The 18,926-nt window shown below is 43.1% G+C and overlaps 2 protein-coding genes across 13 annotated transcripts; one reads left to right on the forward strand and one right to left on the reverse strand.

The window, feature by feature from the left end:
* The first annotated feature begins 50 nt into the window (after positions 1 to 50).
* On the forward strand, positions 51 to 18,482 carry LOC128262492 (probable basic-leucine zipper transcription factor Q). 8 transcript variants are annotated; one of them, XM_052996775.1, is made up of 12 exons: positions 51 to 175; positions 1,093 to 1,773; positions 3,731 to 3,837; positions 5,960 to 6,033; positions 7,511 to 7,627; positions 14,727 to 14,856; positions 14,920 to 15,006; positions 15,078 to 16,511; positions 16,568 to 17,201; positions 17,264 to 17,387; positions 17,925 to 18,054; positions 18,120 to 18,482. In XM_052996775.1, exons 2-12 carry the CDS (start codon positions 1,265 to 1,267, stop codon positions 18,251 to 18,253), a joined length of 3,480 nt encoding a protein of 1,159 aa, XP_052852735.1. In that variant the 5' UTR covers positions 51 to 175; positions 1,093 to 1,264; the 3' UTR covers positions 18,254 to 18,482. The 8 variants fall into 8 exon arrangements, with proteins under 8 accessions (XP_052852735.1, XP_052852736.1, XP_052852732.1 ...); XM_052996776.1 differs by having other exon boundaries at positions 64 to 165; XM_052996772.1 differs by having other exon boundaries at positions 95 to 471.
* On the reverse strand, positions 7,584 to 14,123 carry LOC128262498 (gustatory and pheromone receptor 39a). 5 transcript variants are annotated; one of them, XM_052996799.1, is made up of 4 exons: positions 13,245 to 14,123; positions 7,925 to 7,987; positions 7,780 to 7,869; positions 7,584 to 7,722 (listed from the first exon to the last, which is right to left on the reverse strand). In XM_052996799.1, exons 1-4 carry the CDS (start codon positions 14,121 to 14,123, stop codon positions 7,636 to 7,638), a joined length of 1,119 nt encoding a protein of 372 aa, XP_052852759.1. In that variant the 3' UTR covers positions 7,584 to 7,635. The 5 variants fall into 5 exon arrangements, with proteins under 5 accessions (XP_052852759.1, XP_052852756.1, XP_052852755.1 ...); XM_052996796.1 differs by lacking the exon at positions 13,245 to 14,123 and adding an exon at positions 11,965 to 12,911; XM_052996795.1 differs by lacking the exon at positions 13,245 to 14,123 and adding an exon at positions 10,785 to 11,779.
* Positions 18,483 to 18,926: the final 444 nt, after the last annotated feature.

An 18,926-nucleotide genomic window follows, 5' to 3' on the forward strand; every position in this document is an offset into this window, starting at 1 on the left:
TTGAAAATTGTATTTGTGAGAGCCTGCTCAGAATCGCGTTGACCTGCTCAGAACGGCGTCAAATTACGTCAATTTTTAGGCATTCCCTGCTGTTTATCACATCAACCGATCGCTTGACAACCCTGGTGGGAGGGCGAGGGCTCGCTCCTCGCATTAAGTTAATGTGTACTAAATTGTAATTTAACTACGTATCAGCTTTACAAGTGCGCGTGTGTGCGTCGTCGTTTGCAAATTCGTCGTGTGGGCAGCTCGGTTTTCTAGCTTTTTGCTTTTGGGGGCAGCTGCAGATGTGCCCCCAACGCAAAGCGCTCGTGTGTGCGTGTACGTGCATGCGTGTGAGTGGGCAGGGAAAATAGCAGAAACGGAGCACAGAGGTCAAAAGTGCAAACGCAAAGCTACTCGTAGAAGTGCAAGTGCATCATCTGCGTGGCAAGGTCAAATGCAATCGATAGACAAAGGGAGCGGGAAGAGGTAGAATAACACTGGCATCTCTCTATAATCGTATATGTATAAGAACTTATATTTCTCAAGCTGATAAGCAGCGAGAGAGAAAGAGAGAGAGACAGAGAGAGGAAAGCGCGTCAGCTGTTCAATGTTTTGGCGCACAGGTTTTGCGGTACTCGCAGCTTCGTTCTTCGATCAGTTCCGTTTGTGGACTGAAACCGCTCGTTCTGCGCTGCCTTCTGCAAGTCCCATTATCCGCCCTCCGATCCGCGTGCGTTTTTCGTTCTAACAGTTGCGTTTCCTCTACTGACGTCTCGCTCTGACGTAGATACCCCACACCACCACCACCACCTCTCACTTTTGCGCGCGTGTGTGTACGCGATTATTGTTATTATTGTGCTTTGTGACGCATATAACGGCAAAAGCGGGGCGTGTGTGCCATTAGAGAAGCTCCAGTCCGCTCCGTAAAAAAGCGCCAATCGGGCAGGTGTCGTTGAAGTAAACAAATCAAAGATTTCCCATACAAGAAGCGCTTTAGTTAGCAATTTAATTAAGATACCAGATCTCGGGAGTGTTATTAAGCGCGCTAAACAAAAAATACCAATCTCAATAGCTTACATCTCATTTGAACCGTGATACCGTTTACAGAGCGATGGAAAAGCCCCAACAATTCAAAAGAATGGCCAGCATTTAAGTACCACAGCTACGCCAGAGACATTAAAAAACCATTAAATGTGCCCCTTGTCGCCATCGAAATAAATGTTTCCAGCTCAAGAGTGAAATATTTGCATAGACATCTCCACGGCGGCACCTGGTGAAAATGATGCTGAATAAATACGAGGGATATCAACGCACAAGCCAAATGTTTCCCCACCACCAGCAGCAGCATCAGCTGCACCAGCTGCACCAGCTGCCCCAGTTGCAGCAGCCGCAACAGCAGCAACATCAGCAACAGTTGCCCCAGAGCTTTCCGCACCTGCAGTATGGATCTGCAGCAGGAGGAGGATCTGCCGAGTCCACTGCAGCGGAACGGGAATCCATCCACTCTGGCCAGTTCATGGTCTCGCACTTCGAGGCCGAGGAGGCGCAGGACGACCTCGAGGACGATAGCGAGGTGAAGATGCTCGATCCCGAGGATCCCGATCTTAGCAAGCCGGGCGAGCCGGCCAACACATGTCGCGATGTGCAGCTCTATGTGCCCCAGACGGTTTCCAACTTCAGTCCAATGGACCAGGAGGGCGACGAGAACAGCATGAGCATGGTCACCTCCCATTTGGAGATCGAGACCTCCCTCACCAAGCTCTTCAAGTGCATGAATCTGGCATACAGGTGAGTTGCAGACCCGTATAACAAAGAACAACGAACACAACACCAAACCAATATGAAATATAGTTTCCCGCTTGGTCACGCGTTTAGAGCGTGATAACGCCGAAAACTGGCCAACGAAAATCCAGCAAACCAAAAGCTTGGACCGCTTCGGTCGCATAATCGCGGCACATGTTGCGACGCGACGTCGCTGCTCGGGTTACTTTGGACCCAACTTTGCCTCAATCGCGCTTGTCCGTCCACCACCTCCACCACCTTCTCCACCCTGCATAGCCCCCCTCTTTATGGGTGGTGGTGCTTCTCCCATTTCTGCAAACGCCAGCGCAATCATTACGGAAAAAATATCAAAATGTTGCCACAGCGATATCAGAATGATTCCAAAGCGCACATTTCTGAAGTCGCCAGCAACATTTACCTGTACGAAAAGGGGGATAACCGACTGACCAGTTATGTGGCGGGAAAATAAATGCAATGATTGAGCAAATAGCTTAAAATTAATTCGCTGACGAAAAAGAAGTTTGTCTTTTCCTAAGGGTGTACATAGATTAAATACTCGCGTCAAAACATTAACTAATAATTTTGAATGAGAGTACTGTAAAAACTCAAGACACAACCATTTTTTTCCCCAAATTTGAAATGCAGTTCATTTTAAAATCGTAGTTTGTTTTCTTAAAGCATAGTGATATTACTAAATACAATATTACAAATAAAAGTTTCGGATAAAGAGCAGTTATACTCAAACTAGTAACATTTTACGGTTGTAAGATTTTTGTTGCTTCTCTAAAACAAGGTTATACCTTATTTGGAATACGGGGATCTTTAGTCATCATCGTTCATTCAGCACGTTCGTCTGTTCGATATATTTATAACCCTATATTGCCCCGCCAATCTCTTTTTTGGTTTAACGTATTGTTTTGTTTTAGAGCCTTATCAGCCACAGTAATTCAAATGCGACTTTTATACAGGTCCGTTATATTTTAGTTTTTTTAATTGTTGTATTGCGCTGCGGGGTAATATTCGCCTTTAAAATATAGAAATTACTTTGTGATTTGATTATTACGTTTTGACCGGTATAAACGTATTTTTTTTAAAGGGTCAGGGTAGCTAAAAACTTTTTTTTTCCCAGCTGCGGTTAAAATTAAAACCAGACTAAAGACTAAACCAGACTAATAGCTTCTCTTGTAGAAGCTAAACAAATTACCGATAAGTGCGATAAACTGGATCTGTGTCAATAAATGGCAAATACGGGAAGTTATTCATGGGCAAACAACTACGTCACTAGATAAAGCGATATCAATAAGTTCTTTAGTGATGGGGCCACCCCCACATGGGAATGTTGCTTAACTGCTTTCGAGAGCTGGATTGTGCTAATTAGTTCTCATATCAAGGGTTCTGATCGAGAACAGTAACAAATGTCCGGAATTTACCTGATGTTTGTTTAATAATTCTTACTGAATCATCAGCTGGCGATAGTAAAAACAATAACAATAATAAATCAGCACTGACAACATATCGAGTATCAAGTAAAGTTGGCTTGCTGTTTACTATTCCCACTACTGATATGTATTTATTAGTTGTCTTTAGTCTAGTACAATATGCTACCTAATCTACTTCACTGGGTTAATTAGGAAAGCGGGATTGCGACAATATATATGATACATAGTTGTGCATATATAGGCAGATTTTACAGAGATAGCAGCTGGTTGGGGTTAGGGGTCCGTCTATTTTTAGACCGCAATCTGCTTACTGTTTTAATATTTATAAACAAATCGATTTGTTTATTATATATTGATGATATTGACACACCGACAGATATCAAAATAGAGATAGTCGAAGGGAGTGTAATTTATGAAAAGAGAAATTCTAATGCAATTCCATTAGTTTTCATTGTTCAATATCGGAAATTTCTATCTTAACATTTTGCCAATTGTTTTTACAATACAACTTTATTTATTTACAGTCAAAAACTCACCTCGCCCAAATGGAATCATTTCAAAGGAGTTCGACTACGTTGGAAGGACAAAATTCGTCTAAACAATGTCATCTGGCGTTGCTGGCATATGCAATGTAAGTAATGTTCTTAGCTGTAAAAAAAAAAAGTGCTTCTAAGGCACATATTCGAATATATACATACTTTTTTAATTTGTTAAGCTCCATTCTTTGTTTACGTTGTTCAAAGACAAAATGAGGGGCGATTGACCTTAAAAATTAAATGGGTTTATATTTTTGTTTACCATTAATAGCTATGTCAGGAGTATGTCACGAACTAGGAAGATCTGTAGCAGATAAGTAGAGTAAAATTTATAAACTGGAATGATACTCCTAATTAAATATTATATTAAATTAAAAGTAACATTGATGAGATGTTCCCAAAAAAAAATCAACATGTTCTACTCTACACAAAATCCGATAAGACCGCGTATTGTTAGTTTAGTAAAGGGCTGTTGAAATTTCACGTGGTAAAAGTTTTCCACATGCTTTTGGCATTCAGTCGGCCCGCGATTGACCGCGATAGGCATTGGTAAAATGTTCAAAACAAATTATAAACCAATTTGATGTCTATTTCCTTGAAAAGCACGACACGACCGAAAGCCTCGCCAACCAAAAACAATTGAGAATGAATCAGAGGGCTACAGAAGCTTTTTTAAACACAATTTTTGCTGCTGGAGTAAATGAACATCTCTTTTCGGCCATTGTTGACTGAAAGTTGTCAACTGGTTTGTGGCAGATACCAGACGAGATCCCCGTCTGGCTGAATGGATGGGTGGATAGATGGGTGGTCGTACGACTGGGTGACTTAACGTTGCCAGGCGGGCATCGTCGACTTTCCGGGCCTCTTATCATGGTCTGTGCTGTCGTCCCTTATCAGGGAATGGACCGTCGGCCATTGTCATTTCATTTGTATGCCATTAAATTTTGTTTTTGGGCCTGCCGGCGCTTAATAAAAAGCTAGAAACATATGATTCCCGGTGGCTGGTGGCTGGTGACTGGCCTCTTTAGTTGCAGGTCTCAAGTGCCCCAATGATTAGCACCTAGTCAAAGGCTAAAGCGAATGACGAATTTTCAATAAAAGCAAATCGAATCGTTTTGATTTTGCTCTCACTGCTGATATAATATTATTTTAAAATTTTCCGTTACATCATTTGTGCGAGTGGGAGGAGGGCAGCGCAGCATTACAAGCGACGATTATCTCTTAGCTCTTCTAGATCGTCGACGACAACGGAACGGCGACAAAGGCAAATGGAAAATTTTATGTTTATTTATAAGAAACAAAAAAAAATATCTTGTTGTCTCACAATTAGTACTTTAATCTTTGCAATTATCTACATATATGCTCTACGGTTTATGGCAATAAGATAATCCTAATAAGAGATAGGGTCGTTGACAGCTTTTGAGAATCATAGACATGTGGGAGACAGTCAGTAGCTATTAAATTTTGGATCTACAATTTTTATTTTAAATATTTTTATCTGCACACATTACGTTTGCATTTTCATCGTGACTTGGGTAGTGCAAAACTTTCATTTAAATGACTTAACACGACTTTTGACTGGCATTCGATTAATTTGCAAGATCATATTCCGTCTTGATCTGTTTGTTTTCCTATCTCTTCGATCGTACTGTTGCTGAAAGTGACAAACTAAATCTAGGGACAACATTTTTGGAAATTCCCTGGCAGACAACGATTTTATCAAGCTATAACTGTGTGGAAAAATTCGGACGTTTATAGAGGCGTCTTTCTAAATGAAAGAGCAAATATTTTAAATAAAGAATTCTAAAATTCTAAAATATAAAATTATAGCCATTGGTTGTTATAGGCTATGTTGCATGTAAGGCAACTAATCAATTTATTTTTGCCAAGAAATTAAAATATACATTGCATCTCAGCGCCTCCAAAGCGCTTACTCTCTCCACGGTACTCTTTGTGCCTAAATGTGTACATGATTCAGTTAAGATTTAAGAGCTCATTGCTTTGTTGTACAATTGTACTGCTTACTGCTACGTCACAGCTTTCCAAGATAAATGGTTTTTGGGAAGAGCCATTGGGACTGTCACACGTGTTGCTAACAACTCTTGTCATCTCTGGGGAACTCACTATCTCTATCTATCTCTCCCTAGAATCTTATCACTTTGGCAGCCTTTTTTTTTGTACTAAACAGTGTTTTGTGTGTTTTTTCCATTTTTGCAGTCATTCAAAAGCGCAGAACCCCGGTGTGTCAATTCGCATCGCCGCTGGACGTTGACATACATAGTAATCCTCAAGTAAGTACTGCCAAAACTACGAAATATCAACTGACAAGTGGTTGTCCTGTTGAATAAGTGGACGCGTGTACACTAACGACTATTAAAGAATTCGAAACTTTACTTAATTATTGATGTCATAATAAATTGTATTTTGTGTCAGTGGAACAAGTAGAAGAAAAGACTAAAATAATTAAATCACAGATTATGACAAGTTTTTGATTCATTATGTACAATTTTTTTTTGAGTCACATTATTTTATTTTTTTTATAGATCGATGTACTTAAATTCATGAGCTTATTGAAATTAAAAAAAAAGAAAATTAATATTTAAAAATGTAGGTTTTTAAAACTGAATTAAGTGTTAAAAAACTGTGTTTAAACTATACAATTTTGACAGTTTATACTTTACATTCCAAAAATATTGTGTTTTTTGTGGGTTAAACTAAGCTTACATTGGAGTCAACGCATTCTCTGAAACATCTACTTCTAATTATAAGATTAATTCTTTAAAATATTATTAAAATAGTAAAGTATAACTTGTATTTAGTTTTTTGGAAAATGTCTCCAAATTGAATACTATTTAGAATTTCCTTGGCCGGTGGCCTTAGTCATTGATTAAATATTCCGTTCACTCGGTATGCCATCAATCAGTCCACATCGAACCATCCATGCTTGAGGGCATCATAAATTTTGGAATTACCTGCAAGAGATATCCTCATTAAGCTATCGCCAGAACACTTCACTATGCGCGTCGAAAGTAGCACCCCCACATCGGTTGGTGGATTCACGCGGCTTGCAAGGAAGACATCACTCGATTGCGACGTGATCGTCGCGCGATTGTCGTGCGCCATTGAAGACCAGGGTGAGATATGCCTCGGACCCCTGGGATTGCCGTGGTCCTACCATCTTCTTTCCGCCGGACCCTCTCCAGCTGCACGTGATAAGAGCGGTGGGGCTGTTTCGGTGTTATTTTTAGCTGTCATTAACCTATTGGCGGGGCACTCTTATTTATAGACTGAGATTCAATTTAAGTACCATAACGTTCAATCGGTGTACTTATCGTTTGACAACTTGGAACTTGTAGATTACTACAGATAGCTTTGTAATGCTTGTAACAGGCGACAAAAGTCTTGTAAAAAGTCGATCAAAAATGGCCAAAATATAGTTCAGCAATAACCTTTTAAATTCTATTCTAATACACCATTTTACCACATAAATCTCTTTATTATTTTTATGATTCGTAAAGTTAGGTATATATTTTAAGTAAAAATACAGATTTGTTTTACAGTTTTTGAGTTTGTACTTCCAAAGGAAAGTGAGAATAAGAATCGGTTATGAAGAATAATACATCTCCTACGTTATCTCTGCGGGAATGTAGATTAATCATAATTAAGTTAGGACATACATTATATATTTGCTTTTGATTAGGAAAGTAACAAGGTTTCGGAGTATACACGCTCTCATCTCTCTATATCTTTCTTTTCTACCCCACACAGACTGTTGTTCTTGAAGGCAAGTACTGGAAACGTCATTCAGCCGTAATCAAAGCTGAATACAGAAAATGGCGCAGAAACTATAGATCAAAGGCTACGGGCTGCTTAACGTACGATTCGGTAAGTGATCAAAATTTGTTCGTCGTTTTTGTAGTAATCTCCATCTCCTTGAACTGCACCAGAATAACCATATACGTGAATATTGCTGTAAATAGCTATATAAAAATAAAAGATGATTAGGCATTAGGTCTATTTGTTTTGAACGGTTTTACCTTAAACAAAGTGCTTTTATCCAGGGCGAAAAATCCATAGGCTGTTAGAATGGGCTGTTGTCGAAGGTTTTTTAATAGAAATTTCTCAATCTGAGGGAGAGTTGTTAGTCATGATATTTCTGAAATGGTTTTGTAATCTGTTTACCATTCGATCCAAACCAGTACCGGTCCTAGGTACTTTGGCCAATATTTTTGCCGTTTTATTTGCCTGCAAAATAGAGATCAAGGTCTGGTGTCAATAATATTTCACTACTACTTAAAGTTCTTAACCCCTTCTCGCAACGAACTCACTTCCACCGTAATGCCATTTGTACGCAGCATGAGAACCAACATGATCATCCAGGGTGTATCCCAGGTGGAGGAGATCAATAGCATTGTCAGCCATTCGTTCGGAGCGAACATGTCCTCCAGCACGGTGCTTATTAGATAGAAGGGTCCCGATGGCGCCATCAGAAGCACCAGCGCCACAATGGGCAGCATGAGCAGGCCGAAACACTCGTTTAGCTCACCGCCACACACTGCCAGGATCTGCTGTCTGCCTTGAAGACCCGCAACCAGTTCGCCCTGGCCCAACTGCCGGTTGTAATAAGCCAGGCCAGCAGCCATAATCTGCTTGAGGCACACAAAGAACACCAAAAGCAGGCAGAGTACCAGATAGGCATAGATGTGGACCACCATGCTTAGGGCCAAAGGAATGGCAGCCAATCCGGCACGACTATAACCGTACAGATAGTTGCCAAAACAGACCGCTGACAACACGCCGTACAGTATTAAGTTGTTCAGAAATTGGCGATCTGTGGACCTGTCCACGCACCGTCTGTTCAATCGCAAGAGATGCTGAACCAATTGCCTGTGCCGGTGCCGTCGTACATAGAGAATTACGTAGAGCAGCATCACCACCAGACAAGTGCTGCGAAAGATTACGGACTCATAGAAATTTCCCGTCCGGTTGTAAACGGGTATGTGAAAGCGATCCGGCTGGAGGTGTGCAAAGGTGAAGCATGCCGTGGCAGTGGCCAAAATGAAGACCGCATAAACCAACGCATATCGCTCCTTTTGGGGCGTGCTCACTAGCTGACAGCCATCCGGATCGAAATGCCAGCACATCAGACCCAGGAGGTGCAGCAGTCGGAGATACAGTCGTAGGTCCCGGCACACGTTGGACATTCTGCGGACGAGTTGGACATCCGCTGCCAACTAACCAATCCATCGGATGGGTGTCACAATTCATTGTTGATTTACCCGATATCAATATTTTCACGGTAATTGATTAGGTCTGCTGTGTGGCACAGAAACCTATTAAATTAGGCCTCACTCCTTCCGTTGACCCATATTCTCTTATACACTGGCGAAACATATCATCTGTATGTTTAATAAAACTAGTAAATATTCGGTAAATATTCAAATAAACCACCAATTTGTTAATTGGACCATTTTTAAGAGACTTCAAAGTGTATGCTTTAGGAGAGTAAATAGTTAAGGATTGTAACTAATATTATTTCTTCTGTTTCTAAAAACCAAAATATAATGTTAAACTTCGATCTAGAACGTGTTAAGTTTTCAAGTAGTTACAAAATTGATTGAAGCTTCTGTAAATTGTTGGTATTGACGTTTTTAGAAGGCTTAAAAAGAGTTTCCATGTGCACTAATGGGCGTGTTTCCTTCTTACTGTTTTATCCTTTTTAAAGGATAGATTGATAGCTACTCACCTCCTTCTGAACAGCGTTGGTGCCCATGGCCAGAACGAGCAATGCCACCCAAGGAACGCTCCACAATAAGGCGGTTAGCGACATAAAGGCAAAACGCCAGGTCTGCCGAAAACGCCCTTCAAAGATGGTTGACACCAGGTAAAATGGTCCCGAGGGGGTTAACAGCAGAATTAATCCGGTTATTGGTAATAGCAGCAAGCCAAAACTATAATTAATCTCGACATAGCTTAGCCACATCACCTGGTTGTATTTGCGAAATATTTCATTAAACCTCTGGCATTCCTTGCATGTCTTTAAATTTTCGAGAATTAGCTCATTGTAGTACTTCAAAATCGAGAGCAGAATCTGTTGAAAACCGGCGAACAGGACAACAACCTGGCCAAGAATGAGGTAGGCAAAGCCGTACTGCAGCAGGTAAATGGGCATTGTGGTCCACCGAACGGCTGCCGCCCAATATCCGTGGCCATAGTTCAGCATGCAAAACACAAATAGAGACAGATGCAGGTAATAGGGAAAAGCAAATCTTAAGGATCCACTGCGACTTTCTGCGATTTGGTTAAACCGCAACATCGATTGAAGCAGACTGGCGAAGCGACAGCGTCGTACATAGAGATGAATGTAGACCAGCAGTGTGAATATGGCACAACATCTGACATTGATCAGGGCATAGCAATTGCCCGTGCTGTTGTGTTTGCCCATCACAAAGTGATGGGGATAGTACCAGCTGTAGCTGAGCAAACTGCAGGTGACCACGAAAACACCGATCAAATACAACCAGGCAATGCGCTCCTCGATGCCATTTTCCCGCACTAGGCACTTCTCAAAGTCGATGCTGAACCGCAGGACCCCCAGCCATCGAAGGGTTCGCAGCTGAACCCGCAACTCCTCAAATGCGTTGCGTGACATTGAGTACGCGACACATAACTAATGCACTTGCATTAATAACATATGTATTTTTAGTACTTTCACTGAAAATATAATAATTGTCTGATGGAAGCTCTTCAGGGACTTGGTTTGTCAACCATGAAAACAACACCATTGGGACAATATTTGCCCATCATGGGCTTTTAATGAATTAAATTGTAGCCATATAATAACTTCTTGGCATATTGTTAGATAGTAAAGTGAATAATGACTTTTAGCTATATATTTTGCTCACTAAGAAAGACTTTGTTATTGTGTACTTCGAGTGTATTTCTAATTTATTATTTAAAAAGAATTTTAAATGTTAAATATTGTTTCCCTTAAACCCCTTGCATATGGTAGATTAAGTTAGAAGTCAATATCTCAGCTCACCTCTTTGCGCACCAGGTCGGTGCGTAGTGTCATCAGGATGGCCACCATTATGGATAGATTCCAGAGTAGCGTGGTGGTCAGCCCATGCCATAGGATTTGCATTTCGATGTTGCCTGCGTCGATTTCAAAGGCTATGATTATCAGAAAGAAGGGAGCAGCTGGCGCTGAGAAGAGTAGGAACGCCATAATTAGCACTATAATAAGTCCAAATTCGGAGCTAATTCGCCGACTGCAAACCCATAGCAGTCGACTGCGTTGTCGCAGGCGTAGCACGCACAATGTCTCCGATAATACCAGGTTGCAGTCCACTAACTGGGACAGGTCCTGGTTGTAGAGCAGCATCAAGCTGGCCGAAATGCGTACCAAACAGTAGTGAAAGGACACGACCAGACCAATCAGTATGTAACTGTAGGTGGAAATTGCGCTCAGTACCACTTTCTTCCAAAGCTCAACATCAGCGTCGACAAAGGAATTGAACTGTACAAACGCACTGAGCAACACCTGGCTGGCATACACTGCGTACACCCGGGCGAACTCTCCTTCATGCCGATTCTCTAGATCGGTGCGATTATGATGCAACAGCAGGGATACCAATGATGTCAGTCTGCTACGACGTACGTAGAAGTACAGATGGATGAGGACAATTGTCAAGCAGGCTAATCCATAGTTGGCCAAGAAATACGTATTTCCCACATCACCATTTAAGGGCAGCTTGTATTCTCCAGGCCTAAATGCCAAATGGCCCAGAGCCACTAGCGAAATGCATTGCGAGCAAAGCAATCCTATCAACGAAATTTTGCCATCTGTTCTAGATGCGTACGACCTAAAGCCGCTGTCACACTCCAGTGTAATGCAGAACAGACCGAGGCACTTAAACGTCAGCAAATACACCCGCAGCTCGGCACCGAGGGTCATGGCGGATGACCACGAACTGTCAGAAGGGCAACACCAAGGGTTCCGCCGCTTTCTCCGCCCCATTGAATATTAAATAATCAATAAGTGTTTAGATAAAGATATCAATTGTGATACGCGATCGAAATAACATGTATAAAAAAAGGGAAGGCGAACCCAAAAGCTAAAGTCCTTTCTTGCTATTAGAAGCTTCTACCAGGAAACGGTCGAAAGTTTTATGCTTTTGGAACCCCTTAATTATAACTTATGGTCAGTTCCTTTTACATACCTGAATGCCGACGCTGTTGCTCATGAAACTAGCGGCACAGGTCATCAAAGTTGGCGAAAGCCACACAATGTCCGCTACCAAGTTCAAGCAAAGCGACTTCTTAGTTTGAATCACCATGGTCAGGTAGATAACGCCAGTTACATCCAGCGAGGCGAACAACCACGACAGCCAGGCGATGAATCCATAGACGAGACTGATCTCGTCATTGCAGAGGAGCACCACGCGGTCGTGGAGCTCCAAACATGCCCGCAAACGAAGGAGATTGGCGCTGCTCTTCTTGATGTCTCCGGATTGTTCGATTATCGCAGTGATCTGCGACTGATTCCAGCTGAGCACCAGGCGCAGAATGTGCACCATGCAAAAGTATGTGCCCATTGTGAAACTGGTGACCAGATATCGCAGAGGGAATCCCAGCGTGGTGACAACAAAGAGTCGCGAATGATCCGTCAGCCATTCGAACACACACGACTTCAAGAAGTTGGCCATGTAGACCAGATTGGTGAAAATAATCAGCCAGAGCAGGCGTTTGGGCAGCAGCAGTCGCACATCAGCCAAGTGCTTCCGGCGATAGAATTCAATTTGCCGGACGATCCGAAGATGCGGCGCCTGCAGCCAGATGAGCCAGGCATTCTGGATGACCAGAATGCCCAATGCAGTCACCATCACCAGCCGATCGAAGTGGTTACCCGTCTGGGTCAACTCCCTCTTGAAGGAATTGCCCCAGAATATGACCATCACAGCCATGCAGCCGACCAAATAGGCCTGCAGGGCAAAGTGCACCGCGTAGCAGACGAGACTGCGCCGCAATAGGAACCTCTTCTTGGTGGGATTATAGTCGATGCAGAATATGCCCAGGTATCGACACAGGCGATAGTAGGCACACAGTTCCCCCGACTGGAAATCGTCCATTGCGATTGAGTGTCTAGCTCTACAATGAACTCGGATAAACGGCAACTTTTGTGGGCTACCCACGATTAGCCAGATTTGAACTCAACTTCTAAATATAGGATTATGACTAATAGGCAAACACTTGTAGCATTGGGAAGATAAATAGGTAATAATAATAAAAATAATAATAATACCTCGTATGTAGAAACGTATGAGTCTTAGTAGTTATTTTGTATTGACCTTTAACACCTCCTAAATATCTATAGGATGTGTAACCCAAAACCGATGTAATGTTAACCCAATTTTCTAAGAGAGTGTCACATTGTCGGGACACCAGACCGTAGTCCAATTGTTTTCATTGGAACGACGGCCAAGCGTTTACATATACTCACCTGATTAAGTACGTCATTGACGGCCAAAGGTAGGACGAGGTAGAAGAGCATGGGCACCAGCCAACATAAGATGAGCCCCATTTCACTGGCCGAATGGAATCCCTCCAAGTGGCTGATGAAGAATATTAGTACACACTGCATGACCTGGTACATGAAGAGAAAGAGTAGGACTCCGCCGTACACGGCAATCAGTTCCCGTTGACAAAGCAGCAGGATCTCATCGTGGGCTCTCAAACTGCAGGCTAGATTAGCCGGTGAGATGGAGTTGGTGGACACCAGGTCCTCCAACTGATCCACCTGGGCACGCAGTAGCCTTTGCAGAACTAATACCATGCCGCTGTAGCAGGTGAATTGGAAGTTGGCCAAAATGCAACGAGCTGCAAATCCCAGAAATGTGAGGACATGGCTCAGCTGCATGTCCTTGAACCAATGGAAGCCAAAACCGAACATCAGGATCCCATAGCAAAGGCACACAGCCAGCCAGATGCGGTACAACAGGCGGGGATGGGGCATTGCCAGCCGATCCCATTGCAAACGTCGCCCCAACTGGCGTATGCGGTTCAGCAGGGTCACCTGCGACTCTTGCTGCGATCGGAACCACAAATTGGCCAGCAGCTGGCTCACCGAGGTGGTCAGTATCACTGCGTTGTCATACGTGTTGCCGCTCTCGGACTTGGTGTCCATGTAGTAAAGGGATTCGGCCAGTGCCGCCACCAGAGCGGACACGAAAACTCCAACGACCAGAAACTGAGTGGCAAAGGAAATCCAAGTACCATGAAGCCCATACTTTTGCAACGAATCGGAAAAGTCCAAATCCGAGAGGCCCAAGAGGCGTTGATAGCGCAGAAAAGACAAAAACTTCGGACTCATTCTGCCCATTGCTATTGGTAATATTTCACAAAACTAACTGGCAATTTAACCAAAATGTTAAACATCAATATTTCAATTAAACTAATTGCCAGGTTTTGTGCTTCACTATCTTTCAGCCACTTGCATTGCAAATGATAATTGCTTTTATGCTCTAGTATGAGGGGTCATTTTTGTTGTACGACTTTGATAATAGGCATACGAAATTCAAAGTGAATATAACTTATTTTTGAAATGCCTTTGAAATAAAAGCGCTGGACTTAGGCAAAATTTTAATATCAAGATAGCATTTGTATTATTATAAAAAGCTTCAGAGTCGAAACGTTTTTTGTTCTGTTATTTATTGGGCTTATACGTACAGAACCTAGACTTTTTGAAATTTTATTCTGAAAATTTCTTGTACTTATTATTCAAAACCGTCAGGTGATCAGATCTCTGACAGTTGATAATTACAATTTAATCGGTTAGCCATAGCATCGTTTTGAAATTTGACCAGACCACATGACCATATTGGCTGACAGCGATTAATATATTTAAGTGGCCAGCATAATATCGGCAACTATCTTTCCTTTAAAATCAAAAGATAACCCTCAGCATGTTTCACTTCTCTTGCAGAAAAGCGAGTTGGACTTTTTGGAATGGTCGCCGCTAAACGATAGGAACTTGATGCCAGACGATTGGACAACGGACACCTTGTTCTCGGCCATAAATGTTCCATTTCCTTTTCCTGATTCCCGGGAAATTGGTGCGTGATACCGAACAAATTGCCTTAGCTTAGCTCATGAATAACACTTTCTTCAATGATTAGCACGCGGCGCTGGCATCGCTGACTTCATACAACCCAGTCTGGGGCCCCTGCAACCGAATTTAGATGACATCGACATTAGCTTCTCAGGTTTGTGCATTTGTGTAGTTCTTTTATAAAAGAGCTTGAGTAGTAACAGTTTTTTGTGATATATTTTACAGACTTAATTCCCAGCACACGCTTGCCATCAGTTCCGGAAGAGGGTACCGATGCTGAAATGCTCAAGAACGACGAATACTGCCTGTCGGCGATTGTGGGCGCTCCGCACACCCTCTACTGCAATGACAGCATAATGGATGTGGTCAACAGCAGCAACAGTGGTGCCGGAAATGTGGACGCCAGCATGCTGGAGCTGAACACGCCCATTAATACAATGTCTTACGGCGAGGTGGAGCAACGATTCTCCGTGGCGCGACAGGTGCAACAGCAATCCGCCAACGATTCTCAGCTTCTCGGTGATCCAAACTCAATGTCCGCCCGACTGCACGGCGGCAAGCACTTTGGCTCTGTCGGTGGCACCAGCGACAACAGCAGCAATAGGTGCGTGATCAATGGCCGTGTGGCCAAGAGCACGCAGCGTCCATTCCGGCGGGAGCCGCACAACTACGACAAGGCTCAGCCAACGCTGCACCAGACGAACCTCTACCAGCAGATGTTGGCCGAACAGCAAAAGAACCAGCAGCATGTCGTCGGCGGCGTTGTATTGCAGGCTGCCTTTCAGGCACCACAGCAGCAGCAGCAACAACAGCAGCAGCAACAACAGCAGCAGCAGCAGCAACAGCTCACGCAACAGCAACACTTTCCGACGCAGCAGACAAACGCCTTCAATAACCAGAGTTTCATGAGCAGCTACACGGACAACTATCAGCAGCAGCAGCATCAGCAGCAACTGAATGTCAAAGTGGAACCGCTGCATGCCGATGTCTTGTCATTGCTGAACGATGGCGGATACAACTCCATTGGCTACAAGCCCTATCCGCAGTTCAAGAAGTCCGCCTCGACGGGAACCTTTCTCAATGTGCCCCGACTGCCGCAGCAGCAGCAGCAGCAGCAACAACAGGGTTACCTGCAGCAGGAGCCACTGCAGTTGCAACAGTCGCTGCCCTTGGGACTGAGTACTCAGCAACTTTTGCAGCTTTCACGCCAGCAGCAGGCTACCAACACGCAGCAATCCACTGTGGCTAGTTTGCTGCAGCAACATCAGCAGCAGCAGCAACAGCAGCAACAACAGCAGCAACAGCAACTGCAGACTGCTGTCAGCACAGCCACTTGGGTGTCGCCGAATACCATTTTGCCAAAAGAAATCCATCGCTCCAACAGCTTGCCCTTGAATGTATCGTTGAATAAGCTGCCCGATGGCCGGCAGCACGTCCATGAGCAACCCTTTGCAGTGCCCAAGTACCATGCGAAGGGCAAGTCGCGGGTGCGCAGCAATTCGATGCACCAGCAGCACACGTCGGTGGTGGCAGCAGCCGGAGCGGGAAGCTCTCCATTGAGCGCGCACAGCTGCAGCAATCTGCTGGTCACGCAGCAAATGCAGCAGGCCACCAGCGATCCCATGCTGAATAGCACACTGGCTCAGTTGCTCACTTCGAGTAGGTTTTTCATCAGTTAGATCTGTGTATTGACTTAAAATTTCTTTTACTTTTAGATTCACGCCTGCAAACAGCCGTGGCGAACAGCTCGCCAGCGAACTCTTCTTCCGCCAGTGCCATAGTCAGCAACACCAGCAACAGCAACAACAACAGCAGCAGCAATGTTTCGCCGGCCCTGTATGCCAATGTCACAACGCCGCTGTCGGTGCCGGTGGCAGCGCAACAACAACACTCACCAAAGAAGTCCGCCTCATTGCCCATGGCCATCAATCCGGCGATGCACAGTCCCCCCGGAGGAGGAGGAGCAGGCAAAATGCAAAGCTTTGGACCGACCACGGCCAACCTGGGCAGCAGCAGTTTGAGCCTGTCGCCGGACTCGCCGTTCCACGAGTCGCAGGACTCGCCACTGTCGCCCACAGCCAGCCTTAAGTACCAGCCGCGGGACACTCAGCGGCGGGCTGGCCACATCCATGCCGAGCAGAAGCGGCGGTACAACATCAAGAACGGGTTCGACACCCTGCACGCGCTCATCCCACAGCTGCAGCAGAACCCCAACGCCAAGCTGAGCAAGGCGGCCATGCTGCAGAAGGGAGCGGACCACATAAAGCAACTGCGACAGGAGCGCAATGTGCTCAAGGACAAGATTGAGGCGCTGCGAATGGAGCGGGACGAGCTAAACAACTCCCTGACGTAGGCTAATCCGAAAATATTATATCTATTGATAAATCATTAAATTGTTCTTTCTTTAAAAGGCACCTTCACTCCATACTGCCTGCAAATGGGGCGCCTGTAACGAGGCAGGGCACGGAGCACGTTCGGCAGCTGTACGAGATCTTTGTGCGGTACAACACGATGAACGACTGGAAGTTTTGGATTGTAAGTAGAAAACTTATTGTTAAGCTTGATTATAGAAGGTAGAAGTCGGAAGACAGGAAAAACTTGTTAAAATCAGCGATGAATGTTGAGTAAAAAGAAGCTTGAACAGGAAATTCAATAATTGTGTGTTTTTTACTAAAAGTTAAACCCTCTGCTACAGCCTTATAAAAGTAAATCAGAAATCTTAGGGTTCTTGGATGGTATTGCACTTTTATTAAAAAATATATTTGATTATAAATAAATATTTGATAAATTTGCATTTACAAATTTACCTTCTACAAATTTCAAATTTTGTTTTGATTATAGATGCAGTGTTAGAGCTTAAAAAAAAGTTTTTTTTTTTATATAACATAAGACAACATAATGAGAATTAATCAAATTAAAATTACATTAAATTATATTTTACTTTAAACTGAATTCTTAACGAGTGCGAGTAGTTTACGTCACCCTTTGAACAGTCAAAGTGTATTTCTCGAAGTTTTTACACAATATATACATATGAAAAAGAACAAATTTAAATTTAAATTGTTCTTTCAGTTGGGTCTCATTCTGGAGCCTCTGCTTGCCTCTTACACGTCCACAGTCTCGAGCGCCAGTCTTGATGAGCTGCGTCGCACGGCCTTTCTTTGGGTGGATCAGCATTGTTCCCTTATTGACCTGCGTCCCGGTATATAAATCTTCTTTCAAACAAAATCAGCCGTTTTGTAAATTACTTTATTCATTTACTTTCAGCTGTTACGAATAAATTAAAGTACCTATCGATGCACACGGATATTGTGTCAGAGCCACCCAGCACTTTGCAGGAGGAGGTGGTCAAGGCCCTTCAGAACTCAAGCGGCCAGCACCCCAATTTACATGGCCCCTAACCGTTGATGCTGTTGCCCGTGATATGAATTTATTTAATTCAATCTTTATTTTAACAAACAACTTCAACCAATTGTGCAGCACTAATTGTACAAAATGCAAAATGAAGGCAGATTTTTATACTATACTATAGATTGGCAGCCGGCAATGGATAGTTACGCAGAGCAGCAATTAGTGCCTACAATCTTTGTCTTAAGCGTAAAATAAACTAACGATTTTACAAGTTTTTGACATGCGAATATTTTTTTTGAGCGTTTTAAATCATTTTTAATTTCAGGAATCGAAACGGTTTTATATACACCACCGACCTATTTGAATAAATTGTCTAATTTCTTGTCATACAAATATGTTATAATTTATATTTTATTTTGATGGAAATTACAACACAAGGTCGCTTGCGATATTTATTTCTTTTTGATCCTCTATTAAATAGTCAGGTTATACTTGTTCTGATTGTAAAGTTCAGAAACTGGGTTTTGAGTGGAGTTTAATGAAAATTAGAAAGCGAGGAATTTCCTCTAAAACAGCATGCTTAAGTAGCTTTAATAATTAGTGAAGTTCAAAGTTCGACAATGTCTAGTGTACCTAATTCTTGTTTTATTTACATCAATTACGCATTAATTGTTATTGGCTTGATCGATAAGAAACTGCAACAAATATTTGAAAGAAAGAAGA

This window comes from Drosophila gunungcola, unplaced genomic scaffold, assembly GCF_025200985.1.
Source record: "Drosophila gunungcola strain Sukarami unplaced genomic scaffold, Dgunungcola_SK_2 000001F, whole genome shotgun sequence".
NCBI classification, from domain to species: domain Eukaryota; kingdom Metazoa; phylum Arthropoda; class Insecta; order Diptera; family Drosophilidae; genus Drosophila; species Drosophila gunungcola.

Excerpts from the sequence above, each read along its gene's own strand:
- LOC128262498 (XM_052996795.1), bottom strand. The coding sequence starts at position 11,762 with ATGGGGCGGAGAAAGCGGCGGAACCCTTGGTGTTGCCCTTCTGACAGT. Across the intron at positions 7,988-10,784 it reads CCGACCTGGTGCGCAAAGAG|GCAAATAAAACGGCAAAAAT; the intron begins GTGAGCTGAGAT and ends TCTATTTTGCAG. Across the intron at positions 7,870-7,924 it reads GTACTGGTTTGGATCGAATG|ATTGAGAAATTTCTATTAAA; the intron begins GTAAACAGATTA and ends ACTCTCCCTCAG.
- LOC128262492 (XM_052996775.1), top strand. The coding sequence starts at position 1,265 with ATGATGCTGAATAAATACGAGGGATATCAACGCACAAGCCAAATGTTT. Across the intron at positions 14,857-14,919 it reads TCCTGATTCCCGGGAAATTG|CACGCGGCGCTGGCATCGCT; the intron begins GTGCGTGATACC and ends TTCAATGATTAG. Across the intron at positions 17,388-17,924 it reads ACGACTGGAAGTTTTGGATT|TTGGGTCTCATTCTGGAGCC; the intron begins GTAAGTAGAAAA and ends TTGTTCTTTCAG.